Source organism: Miniopterus natalensis, chromosome 2 (assembly GCF_054644295.1).
Source record: "Miniopterus natalensis isolate mMinNat1 chromosome 2, mMinNat1.hap1, whole genome shotgun sequence".
Taxonomy (NCBI): domain Eukaryota; kingdom Metazoa; phylum Chordata; class Mammalia; order Chiroptera; family Miniopteridae; genus Miniopterus; species Miniopterus natalensis.
Window position 1 is genome coordinate 183,833,893 of NC_142082.1, and position 13,251 is coordinate 183,847,143.

At 59.0% G+C, this 13,251-nt stretch overlaps 1 protein-coding gene across 2 annotated transcripts in view; it reads right to left on the minus strand.

Moving 5' to 3' along the window:
- The window catches only part of SCUBE1 (signal peptide, CUB domain and EGF like domain containing 1), a 97,965-nt gene extending 88,164 nt beyond the window's left edge, over window positions 1–9,801 (minus strand). For both annotated transcript variants that reach the window (XM_087814960.1, XM_087814961.1), the window contains exons 1-2: window positions 9,714–9,801; window positions 6,169–6,300 (exon numbers count right to left, since the gene is read on the minus strand). In XM_087814960.1, the coding sequence (XP_087671086.1) occupies window positions 6,169–6,300; window positions 9,714–9,801 (220 nt within the window). The remainder of the gene's footprint in view (window positions 1–6,168; window positions 6,301–9,713) is intronic.
- Window positions 9,802–13,251: the final 3,450 nt, after the last annotated feature.

A 13,251-nucleotide genomic window follows, 5' to 3' on the forward strand; every position in this document is an offset into this window, starting at 1 on the left:
CCCCTCCTCACCCCCAGGCTGCCCCCTCAGGAGAGTGAGCACAAACAGGCCCAACTAATTCAGACCAGTACGGGGCTGGCCCTGGCAGGTCTTTCAAGGCCCATGTTTAAGGGGTTTGGTGAGCTGGGGATGCATAGGCTTAGCTAAACGAAGGGGACAGGGGAAACAGAATATGCAAAGGCCCTGGGGTAGGAAGAAGCCAGCAAGTTTAAAGAACTAAAAAAAAAATGACAGTGATGCTAGGGTGTGGTTAGGGAGAAGGAAAGAAATGACAGCAGCTCAAAGTGGTTAGCTGAGTGCTGGGCAAGCCCGAGGGATGCCACCCCCTAGTTACATGATGGGTGATGCGCTTTGAGACCATCGCATGCACAAGGCCCGGCTCACATGAGCTGGTGGCAGCAGGGGGGTTGGTGAACATAGGAAATGGTTTCCTTCCCTAGCTCTCTCTAGGATGCCATAGCTAAGAATTCCTCCTACTTTATTCAGATAGGCTGCTGGGGCCTGGTCCTCTGCTGGGATCCCATGGCTGACCAGGGATCGGATCTAGGTCCTGCTGCTTCTTAGCTGGGTGACCTGGCTAGAGACTGGCCTCCTTGCGTCCACTTTCCCCAAACTGGCTCTGCCACTGGTCCACACGAGATATCCTTAGACTAGTCCTTTCTTCTCTCAGGCCTCAGTTTCCTCATCTGTGAAACCTTCAGAGTTGGGAGGCTGTGGGAGGTCGTTCCTGATATCCCTAGGATTGATAACAGTCAATCACTGCCCATTGTCACCAGCTCTGGGCCCAGGCCCAAGATGAGTCACATATGCCATTGCAGCCCATTGGGACAGGAGCTCTGAAGGAGGGATGCTCACAGGTGACAAACAGCTCACCTGTCTGGGGCAGCAGGAAAGACTTCCTGGAGGAGGTAACCATTGAGACCCAGCCATCCACCCTTTCACTTAACAGATGCCTTCCAAGCCCTGTGCCAGCCTGGTGCTAGGTTGTAGTGACTGAAGGTGAATAGGTCACAGATCCTGCCCTTGAGGGGCCTATGTTCCAGGAAGACACACAGGGAAACATAAATGTAGGGGAACACGGGCCAAAATGGAGGTGTGTATACGGGTCTGGGGAGGTGTGCATGGGTCTGGTGTGGTCATCCGTAAGACACCCTTTAATGTTCCCTCCAACTCTGCATATCCACAAGTTTACCTCGAGTTACTTCAAATTCTGTCAAGATGGGAATCATCAGGAAGACACTGATTTATCCTCAGCTTTGCTCACAGCCTCTCCCAACAGTCGGAGGCACCTTGGTCTGGACACAGCAAGCCTCCTGTTAAGCTGGCCTCACAGGCCCCAGGCTGCTCCCTGAACGCAAGTGGCTGCACGTGTAGAGGCCCAGTCATCACTGCACGCGCACCCGCCCAACATGGCCTTGAAGGTGCTCAGAACCCATCCCCGGAATGGGGGGCAGGTCTGCTAAAGGGGTGTTCACAACCAGCAGGAATTTCAAGGTGACACAGTCAAGGGTTTAAGAGGCTCAGTCAGCCCCACACAGGGCTTCCCACAGCTGGGTCCATTTCCTGTGAACTGGGGAGACCATGGGAGCCATGTGCTCCGGGGATGTTGGCTGAAAATTCATCCTCTGTGCTTATCACAATAAATAGCAAAGTCTATCAGATCTGAGGACAGGTCCTCATTTTCCCCAAAACTCCAACCTCAGCCTCTGCACAACCCTCCCCCCAGCTCAGGACCTGCAGACAAAGAGCCCAGGGAGAGAAAGCAGGTTTCACCTAAAGTGAAAGGGGCTGTCCGGAGGGTGCGGGGATGGGTTAGCTATGTCGGCTGGAGGAGAGGGCAGCATATTTGCCGCCCCTGGAGCAGGATTAGTGGAAGAAAGGAAAGCCTTCTGTCACCTGTGATTTTTACCCTACGTTCTTGGTAGACAGTCATCTGTGAACGGCACACGTCTGTGTGTCTCTGTGGGGATATGAACAGATGCGCATGGTTTTTCTGCATTGTCAAGGAACCAGAGCGCCGCATTTCCCAGCCATTTTAGATCCTGGGAGACGCTGGAAAAAGACAAAGCCACACCCTCTTTCATATTCTGAACATTATGATCATCAGCATGGCCATGGCATCATCAACATCCTCCCGGCACCACCCCGGCACCATCACGGGTGCTCGTCTCCACAGTCAGCATCGCTCTCACGACCAAGGTCAGCACCGTCCTCCTCCTCAGCATCCTCATCTTCATCCTCATCAGAGTCATCAACATCCTCATCTTCATCCTCATCAGAGTCATCAACATCCACCTCATCTTCATCATCGTCATCATCACCATTGTCATCAACATCCTCATCTCCATCCTCATCATAGTCATCATCCTCATCATCTTCCTCCTCCTCACCATTATCATCATCCTCTTCATCTTCATCCTCATCCTCATCAGTCATCAACATCCTCCTCCTCATCCTCTTCATCCTTCTCCTCATCTTCATCCTCTTCATCCTCTTCATCCTCCTCAACATCCTCATCTTCATCCTCATCATTGTCATCGTCCTCTTCATCATCTTCATCCTCCTCCTCATCTTCATCCTCTTCCTCACCATCATCTTCATCCTCCTCATCTTCACCCTCTTCCTCCTCTTCATCATCTTCCTCATCACCATCAGCTTCACCCTCCTCCTCCTCTTCCTCCTCCTCCCCACTTACATCATCAATATCTGCATCCTTGCCATCACCGTCACCATCACCATCAGTGTCATCATTACTGACGTCACCATCTGTGCCATGGGCACCGCCATCACCCCTGGGTAACAGCCGCCCATGTCTGTACAGTGTGTCCCAAGTACCAGGCTCTGCTCAAATGCGTCATACACACTAACTCACTCAATTCCCTCGCTGCCTCCAGGAAGCAGGCGCTTTCATCGTCTCTGTTTTACAAACAAGTGGCCTGTCCAAGCCCCCAGGCGGGGTTTAAACCCTGGTGGCCTGGCTCCCAGGCCCCTGCCTCAATCATGATGCTCAACTGAACACGCACTGTTCCTCTGCTTTTCTCAGAACAGAGCCAGGACAGCAACAGCCACCTGCAGAGGAGCAGTGGGGGGAACAGACCTACCAGCTGGGCTCCAGTCCCCACGCGGAGGACCCCTGCCTTCTCAGGCCTCGCTTCCCCCTCTGCAAACCAAGTGAACATGTGATGAGGCCCAAGCTCCCTCAGGCCTCCCCTCCAGCTTTCAAAGCCTCCAAAAGGCTCTGTGTGGCCCTCCTGGGGGAGCCAGTGGGGGGTCTGATGGCCCTTGGATGAACACTCCAGCAGGCTCCACAGATTCTGACTGAGGACTATAGGGTCCCAGGGATGAGAAAAACCTCAGTGCAAGTGGGACAGTGTCCATTCAGGTCCCCAGAACCCAGGCCAGCACTCACTCACAGAGGGTTTTGGGAGCAAGCGGCCAAAGAGCATCCTCCTCCCAGTTCCTGACAGTTATTTTCCACACTGTTAACATGGCACCTTACAGGTGCTGTTTTACCACCCATGCAATCCTCATTTGTCCAGGAAGAATTTCCGCTGATACAATTTCAGCTCCTGCAGCCCAAACCGGACCATATGCTCCTTGAGTGAGGGGCAAGGCTGCACCCTAACTACCCCCTCTGAGGTCCGCAGCACTAAGTGGTTTTCAAAGGTCTTCACCATTCATTGCATTTGAGCCTGAAACCACTGTGAGAGGTATGGGTATTTTGGGCGCATCTAACTAAAGGAGAAACTGAGGCTCAGGAGGGAAATGACTATTTAAACTTTCACATTAGAGGTGGATGGCAGCCCACAGCCAGGCCCATCCCTGCTGCTCTCTCTCATTAGACAGAGTTGAAATGATGCCATGGCAAGAATAAGCCCTCATGGTTCCAGCACCCACACTTCCCATAGGCCCTCGCACCTCTCTGGGCATCTTATAGGCGGCTCATCCAACATGAACTCCAGTCTGTGCAAGAGAGAGCAACCCAGACTAAACATTTTCTGCACACCCGCATCAGTGCCAGGCCTGCCCCTAGAGCTAGGGACACAGGGACAAACAGAAAAGGCTCTCTGCATTTGAGGAGTTCATTGTGAGCCCAAGTTTGACTTCAGTGTGGTGGCCCCAGCACCGAGCCCATGGCAGACCCTCAAAAAATGAGCTTACAGTTCAGTGGGGGAGCAAGACATGTAATTACAATCCAGAGTCGGAAGTGCTATGATGGAGGGTAGCCCAGGGGCTTCTGGGAACAGAGTAGGTACTTATAGCAGGGGTGTGTGTGTGTGTGTGTGTGTGTGTGTGTGTAAGTGGAGGCATCAGTGAAGGCCTCCTGGAGGAGGCAAATTGAAAGCATGACTAGAAATTATCAAGACCAGAAAAGGTGGAAAAGGAGCTCCTGGTGAGGGAAAACCTGAGCTGGGGCTGGGAAACATGGAAGGGCCTGGCGTGTGTATGTATGGCCAGGGCATAGTGTCATTCAGTGTTTGAGGAAGTGAGGGCCAGAGGCTGGAGCCAGGCCAGGGAGATGGGGGGGGGGGGGGGCTGTCAATTCCTGAAGCAGTCACAGCCTCCTCCTTTCTCATCTTCACGCAGGTGACGTCGGCCCATTGAGCCAGTGAGTGTAACTCCCAGCTGGGTTCACCCAGAGTGGACAGCTGAAAGGACGTCAGGGAAACAGGTAGGCGACAAAGTGTGGGCCTCCAGGGCAGGGGCCAGCAGGAGGGGACCTAAGGACCCAGGCTGGAGGAGGACAATCTAGATCAGTGGCTAAAACCAGCAGCGATGGGGGTCACCCTTGGCTTTCCCTTGTCAGAGTGCTGGGCCTGAAGTGCAGAGCAGAGGGTTAGAAAACGGTGACACAGAGCCACACATGTGCCACTTGGAACCACTGAGTAACTAACCTCCAGGTCTTGCCAGCAGCCAGGCTGGCACGTGCCACCAGGCTACTTGCTGACATCCTGCTCTATCTGCCTCGAGCCTGGCCTCCTGCCAGAGGTCTACGGGCAGGCGCCAGCTCCCCCCTCAGGCTCCGGGGCCCCAAGCAAGGCCAGGATGTGGCCAAACCAGGCAGGATCCAGGCCGATGTCATCTGTCCGGCACTCAGCCTTAAGCAGATGCCCAACAAATGAAAAGAATAAATAGTGTCAGTGTCCCTAGGAAGCATAGCTGCTTCTCCTGCAAAACTCCAGCGCCTGTGAAGCTGTACACAGAGGGAAGAGGACCCCATCTCATTCTCATGTGTCGCTTTCCTAACACAAATCTCACACTTGGAAAAAGAAGGGGGCAGGGTTCAGTGAGGACAAAGTGAGGCGTTAGAGCGCTGTGGAATGGGAATTAAGAGACCCGGGTTTGAGTACTGGCCATGCCACTGAGAACATGGGACCTGCAGAAGACGCTTCTCCTCCCTGAGCCTCGATTTTCCTCATCTATAAAGTGGGGACAAATGGGGAAGATTTAGATCAAGGCTTCTCATCCAGGGGTGCACATCAGTCACATGCTGTTTCAGGTCCCCAATGCTGGCCCTGACCCAGACCTGAGGAGTCAGAAGGACCACACAGACCATCCTAGATAAGTATTCCCTCAAGTTCCATCCAGCTTGGAGCGACCTAGCTCCAAAGGCAGCTGAGGCTGCTCTTTTCTCTCTGATGTTCAGCCTGCCTGGGGGCAGTTTCTAGTGCCAGATGGTCAAACCAGTGCCCCGGGAACAGGGAGGTAAGGCTGGACGGACAGACAGCACAAATCTACCAGTCCCTGTCCTGGTTCTCATCTCTGAACCAGCCCCACAAACAGTGTGGCCAGCTACTGGCAGGTCCCTTGGAAGCTACAGGCCACATAGGGTGACTTCGGATTTGAAGTTAGGGACCTTGGGGGTATCACCCCAAGCCTTCACCCCACACACATCCAGTCAGAGACAGATGGACAAATACATTCAATGCTTCATCTCAACTTCTTAAAAAGAAAACAAAACCCCAAAAGTTTCAAACCCAGGGAGAGTTAGGCACCCAATGACTCCTAATTCCACCCCCAGGGAAGCCCCCCAGGTTCCCAGGAAGCCCAAAGCCTCCCTCCCAAGGCTGAGACAGGCCTGTGCTGAGGCACTTCGGTGGGGAAGGTAGAGGCTCAGCCCCTGCTGGCGGCTGCGGGCTCTGGCCAGGAGGGCTGGGCTGGGCTCACCTTCACACTGCCTGCCTTCCCCCTTGTAGCCTGGTTTGCAGAGGCATTTGTAGGACTTGGGCGTGTTCTGGCAGATAGCATCAATGTGGCAGTCATCCGTGCCCTCTGAGCACTCATCCACGTCGACGGCCCCTGTTAGAGGAGGGAAGCACTGGTGAGCTGTGGCCCGGGAGCAGGCAGAGATGCTGGAGCCTGGAGGGAGCTCCTTCTGCCTCCAGCCCTTTACTGATCACTGGGGTAATTAACAGTAACAGCCGTCGCATGATAATCTGGTGTGACATGTGGCCACTGGTAGCATCTTTGGAGCAGCTAATGTCTGCCAGGCCACCAAAATGCTGGTTCTCACTTATTTTCACAACAACCCATTAAGTCAATCTGTTATTCCCACTAAAAAGATGAGAAAACTAAGGCTTAGGAGCACAGCAAGGAAAAGCCCCTCTCTGGGTCTTGTTCTCTCTGCAAGCATCTTTCCAACCGCACCCCACTCTATTATAGGATTCAGAGCCAGAAGAATCCTTGAGGGAACTTAAGTCCATTCCCTTTGGGTTACACATGGGGAAACTGGGGCTAGCATGGAGCCGTGAGCAGAGCCAAGCTAGGAGCCCATGCAGGTGATCTGAACACGGGACCCACGCAGCACTTTGGCTGTGGAAACACAGGACTCTTCATGTGGCTTCCGTATCCCCAGCCTGGAGTGCCCGGCAGTGAACCGGGCCCTCAGGTGAGCTCACCGGCTCATCCATGGCTCCAATCTCCCCATCCTCTCCTCTCTGCCTCAGAAACTAGATTCAAACCTGGCTGTCATATTCCAACTTCCAAAGTCAAGTTTGATCTAGCTTTTGAGGGCTCCTCGCACTCCCCATCTCCCACCCTCAACACACACATGCTATCTGGCAAAATAATGCAAAAGAGATCTGTGTATCTGTGCATCTACCCCCCCCCCCACACCCCTCAGACAGGAAGAGGACCTTTGGGGCCCAGGATAGCAGGGCCAGAACCTCTGCTATAATGTAGGTTACGAATGAGGAAACTGAGGCCCAGAGAGGTCTGTTGGAGGTCGGTGGCTCCTCAGGGGCAGAGACTGAAGCTCAGGTCCAGAGCTCATCTACCTGCCATGCTACCTCCAGCTAGCTACGAACGACATTCAGATGGGTGAGACAGACAGACAGACAGAGGGACCCAAAAGGACAGCACAAGGAACTCTCTGCAGTCAGTCACCCAGGGCAAGCCGGGGGAAGTCCTGAGATGTCCTCCTCTCTTCATGCCTCTGGCCTCCCCTGATATTGTCTGGTCCTGCAGAATTGCCCCCTGGCTGGCACCAGGGTTCATAGGGGGGCTCTCTAAGAAAATCACTGCTGCCCCTACCAGGCTCCTCCCTTGCCCTAGTCCTAAGGCTCCAGCCTGCCCTCCCTCCAAGGAAGGAGCATCAAAAAGAAACAGAATCGCTTCCCCGCACCCTCCCCCCACACCCACGCACGCACGCACACCCATGTGAGCGTGCACACACAGCAGGTGGCATCACTTTTCAGGGTGGTTGTATCTGCTCAGGTCAACGGCCTATTCTCTACAGCTGCCCGAAGGAAGGTGGAACAGAGGCCCGGAGGCCCGACCCAGCCATCGGGCCCAGGGGCCAGCAGGAACACTGGGCCAGCAGAACACCCCCTTCTAGGGAAGTGATGACAGAGGGACCCCCGTGTAGGGGTGGCCCAGCCTCAAAGGCAGGAAGCCAGAGGCCAGAGAGGGCCACTCTGTATCCTTCCGGGGGGAGGGCTGGGGCCACTCTGAAACGGCCCTGCAGGGAAATGGGCCACGGATCTTCCCACTTCCTAAGGGTCGGTGCACAGGGATGAGGGGAGGGAAGCCGGCTCGGCTTCTGGAGCCCCTTGCACCTCGACCCCCCCAATCTCCCACCTAGGTAGGTGTCCTTATGAGAATGGAAATGAATGACTGTTAGCTAAAGGGCGGTGGAGCCACCTCTCTAGACACCTTTTACATACAGCTTTAGGTGGGGGCTGGGGAGAGGGTAGGTGAGTTCCAGGAGAGAGGAAGAGGAGCCAGGGGCCATTTGTTCCCACTGGTCCTCGGGCCACGCTCCCTGGCCTGGGGCTCCCCCCACAGGGCTGTCCAGCCTTCCCATCGCAGGCTTTGACTTTGGTTTGTTTCACAGGCTTCCATGGGTGGAGATGGGGGTGGAGACAGACGCAGACACAGAGGAGAGACTGGGAGGTGGGGAGAGGCGCACACAGGAACAGTCAAATGGGGTTTTAGGACCGCAAAGCCCACGAGAGACACCCACGGACAAGTGGGGGTGTGGGGAGCAGGACAGAGCTCCCCAGGGTGGGGGGGGGAGTCTCGTGAAAACCGCTCAGCTCCAGCTGCGGAAGAGTTGAAATGGCATGGCATCCTCACTCAGGGCGTGACTCCCGCGACTCCCATGGCCGAACACAGACCTCAGGGAGCCCAGCGTGGCAGCGGGGGGGGGGCACCCCAAGAAAGCTGAAGAGAGCCCCAGGGGCAGGCAGGACCCTCCCCTGAGAGAAGAGAAAGAGAGAAGCTCCCCCACACCAGGGAGAGAAAGGGAAGAAGCTCGTGGGAGGGGAGCCCCTGACTTCAGCTTTGTGGGAGAGCCCCTTCCAGGCAACCAGGGGAGCAGGAGGGGAAGGGGCAGGAGCGCCAGGGTCCCTGTGAAATCCTGGGGAGCCCCCGCCTCGCCTCCGCTGCCTGCCCCGACCCAGGCTGGGTGCCGTAACGGTAACCGCCTGCCCGGGGGCTCCTGCTTCCTTCCCTCTACTGCATGTCCCATGTCTGGTATCCTCTCCCTCTGGTTTCCACCCACCTCCTTCCCTCGGTGTCTGTCTGTCCTGCCCCCCCTGACTGTCAGTCCATCTGCTCATCGATTTCCAACGTCTCCCTCCCTCTCGGCACCTCCGGCCCTCTCTCATCTCTCTGGCATCTGCCTCCACCTCTCCTTCCTCTGCCGTCCCGTCCCTCGGCCCGTCCTGTCCCTCGGTCCGTCCTGCCCCCCACTCTCCCTCTTCTGATCTTTTTCCTCCCTCCCTGGCTTCTCCCTCCCCGCGGTCCTGGGCCTTCGGGGATCTTCTCTGCCCTTCCACGCCCGTCTTTCTCTGGGTTCCTCCTGCGTCCTTTTGTGTGATCCCTCGGTGTCTCCTCCTGTCCGTCTGTCCCTCCGCCTACCACCCCTCCTCTCTCTCCCCGCCCGTCCTTTTACCCTTGTCACCCCCCCCAGGCTCCTCTCTCCCGTCCGGCGCCGGGGTCCCCGCTTTCTTTCTCGCTCCCGCCCTCGCGCGCCCCCTCCCCCGGGGCCCCAGCCCCCCCGCCCCCCGCGGGCCCGCCCGGCTGCGGGAGCCTCGGGCCGCCCCGGCTGCGGGGAGGGGGCGCCCCGCGCGGGTCCCAGAAGTTACTTTGCAAAGAAGAGTGAGGGCGGGGCTCGGCACCGCGTGGGCTGCGGCCCCCCCGACTGCGCCGGGCGGGGGAACCGCGCGGGACCCCGCCGCCCCCCGCCCCCCACCCGGGTGCGGGCTTACCTGGGAGCCCGCTGCCCCCCGCCAGCCTCCCGCGCGCGCCCAGGGCGAGCAGCACGCACAAGTGCCAGCGCACGGCCGCCGCGCCCATGCTCGCTGCGGGCCGGGCCGGGCCGCGCCGGGCGTGCGGGCGAGCTGGGCGCGGGGACTCCCCCGACCGGGCGCTCGGCTGGCGCTGCCCGCCGCTGGCTGCTCCCCGCCGCTCGGGCTCGCGGCCGCCGGGCCGGCGCGGCTGACGAGCTGACAGCGCGCGCTCATTGGCCCGCGCCGTGGGGGGCGGGGCGCCGCGAGCGGCCGGCCAATGGGCTCGGGCGGCCGGGCGGCGGGGGGAGGGGCGGGCGCGGGGTCGGGACCACCCGGCCCCTCCCGGCGGGCGGCAGGTGGGGGGTAGGGGCCCCGGGCGGCTCGTGGGGTGCGTGGTCGCGGCCGGGCTGCGGCTTCCACGGAAACTGCTCCCTGCCCCCGGCCCGCTTCTCCCCCCCAAACCCGGGTCATAGAGGGTGGCCGCCCCCCCGGGAGGGGGCAGCACCCCCACCCCCGGCACCCACACCCTCGGGGTGACGAGGGGGCCTGCCGGCCGGTCCTGGGGACCGAGGACGGCCGGGCGGCACCCGCTGGCGGGGAGAGACGCCGACGGCTACCCAGAGCCCCGCGCTCACCCGTCAGTCCACGGGACACCCACTGCGCCCCGCGCGGCGAGGGGCCGGCGGGCCCTTACCAAACACCCCCAAGGGCAGCGGCCCGCGGGCACGCCCGTCGCGGGAAGGGGCCCCGCGTGGTCAGCGTCCCCGCCAGCGGCGGGCGGACCCCCGGGCGCGGCGTGATGCCCGGGCGCGCGAGGCCCGGGCGGCCTGGTCCACACCTGACGCCCGCTGGCCTTCGGTGCCTGAGCCGAGGACCCCCCCAGGCGGCTGGAAGTAAATGGCCCCTCTCAGGCCGGGCCTGGCCGCTGCGAGGGAAGAAAGTTCAGCAAACCCCGAGGCCCATCTCCTTGACAACCACCAATAAGGGCGCCTTTCTCCTCCGCGCCCGCCGCTCCAAGCGCCACTTTCCTTTTTGTCCGCTCCGCCCGCGTCCCGGCCCCGCTCCCGCGGCAGGGCAGCGTCCTTCCCCGCCCCCAGCGCCCGACACGCGCGGGCCTGGGCGCTCACACCCACACTCACACTCACACCCACCCAGACACGCGGGCCTGGGCGCTCACACTCACACTCACACACCCAGACACGCGGGCCTGGGCGCTCACACTCACACTCACACACCCAGACACGCGGGCCTGGGCGCTCACACCCACACTCACACTCACACCCACCCAGACACGCGGGCCTGGGCGCTCACACTCACACTCACACACCCAGACACGCGGGCCTGGGCGCTCACACCCACACCCACCCAGACACGCGGGCCTGGGCGCTCACACCCACACTCACACTCACACCCACCCAGACACGCGGGCCTGGGCGCTCACACTCACACTCACACCCACCCAGACACGCGGGCCTGGGCGCTCACACCCACACCCACCCAGACACGCGGGCCTGGGCGCTCACACTCACACCCACCCAGACACGCGGGCCTGGGCGCTCACACTCACACTCACACACCCAGACACGCGGGCCTGGGCGCTCACACTCACACTCACACCCACCCAGACACGCGGGCCTGGGCGCACACACTCACACACACACACCCAGACACGCGGACCTGGGCTCTCACACACACACTCACGCACACCCAGACACGCAGACCTGGGCTCTCACACACTCACACACACCCAGACACGCAGACCTGGGCTCTCACACACTCACACACCCAGACACGCAGACCTGAGCTCTCACACACACACACTCATACACACACACAGACATGCAGACCTGGGCTCTCACACACACACACCCAGACATGCAGACCTGGGCTCTCACACTCACACTCACACTCACACCCACCCAGACACGCGGGCCTGGGCTCTCACACTCACACTCACACCCACCCAGACACGCGGGCCTGGGCTCTCACACTCACACTCACACCCACCCAGACACGCGGGCCTGGTCTCTCACACTCACACTCACACCCACCCAGACACGCGGACCTGGGCTCTCACACTCACACTCACACACTCACACACCCAGACACGTGGACCTGGGCTCTCACACTCACACACACTCACACACCCAGACACGCAGACCTGGGCTCTCACACTCTCACACTCACACACACCCAGACACGCAGACCTGAGCTCTCACACACACACACTCATACACACACACAGACATGCAGACCTGGGCTCTCACACACTCACACACACCCAGACATGCAGACCTGGGCTCTCACACTCTCACACTCTCACACACACACCCAGACACGCGGACCTGGGCTCTCACACACTCACACACTCACACACACACCCAGACACACGGACCTGGGCTCTCACACACTCTCACACACACTCACACTCACACACACCCAGACATGCAGACCTGGGCTCTCACACTCTCACACACTCACACACACACCCAGACACGCAGACCTGGGCTCTCACACTCTCACACACTCACACACACCCAGACATGCAGACCTGGGCTCTCACACTCTCACACACTCACACACACACCCAGACACGCGGACCTGGGCTCTCACACACTCTCACACACACTCACACTCACACACACACCCAGACACGCAGACCTGGGCTCTCACACTCTCACACACTCACACACACACCCAGACACGCGGACCTGGGCTCTCACACACTCACACACTCACACACACACCCAGACACGCGGACCTGGGCTCTCACACACTCTCACACACACTCACACTCACACACACCCAGACACGCAGACCTGTGCTCTCACACACTCACATGCACACACACTCACACACACACCCTCAGACACGCAGACCTGTGCTCTCACACACACACATCACGCACTTCACAGAGCCTCAAGCATGCAACCTCTCACGGGCACACACACACACACACACACACACTCAGACACGCAGACCTATGCTCTCACACACACACATCACGCACTTCATAGAGCCTCAAGCATGCAACCTCTCACAGGCCCCCCCACACACACCCTCGAATACACACACATTCCCCCCCACACACCCCTACAAAACCGTCTATAGACGAGCTCCACAGCCCAGGAAAGTTAAATCTGTGTCCAGCCACCTCTGCTCCCCAATCTGACTTCACATCACAAATAGTCTCTGGCACTGGCCTGGTGGCTAAAGCAAGGGGTCCCCCCACATAGGGGGGCAATCAGAAAGGGCCACCAGTTCCGCTTGGGAGACTCGGGTCACTTGGCTGGAGGAGGAATTAAGGGGAGGAAGTGCTGCTTTTTGCCTCCAGTGAGCCTCCCCCTCCCCCTTCACTCTGGGCCTTTCTTTCTGTGCAGTTGCTCCCAGCTGGTGGCTAAATTTGGGGACCCTGTTATCAGGCTTTATTTTGTTCTTTCCCCGGTTGCGTGGCTTTGGGTTTCTGGGGGAGAAAGCTCCCCTAGAACCACATGTTGTCTTGTGCATTAGGTAACAG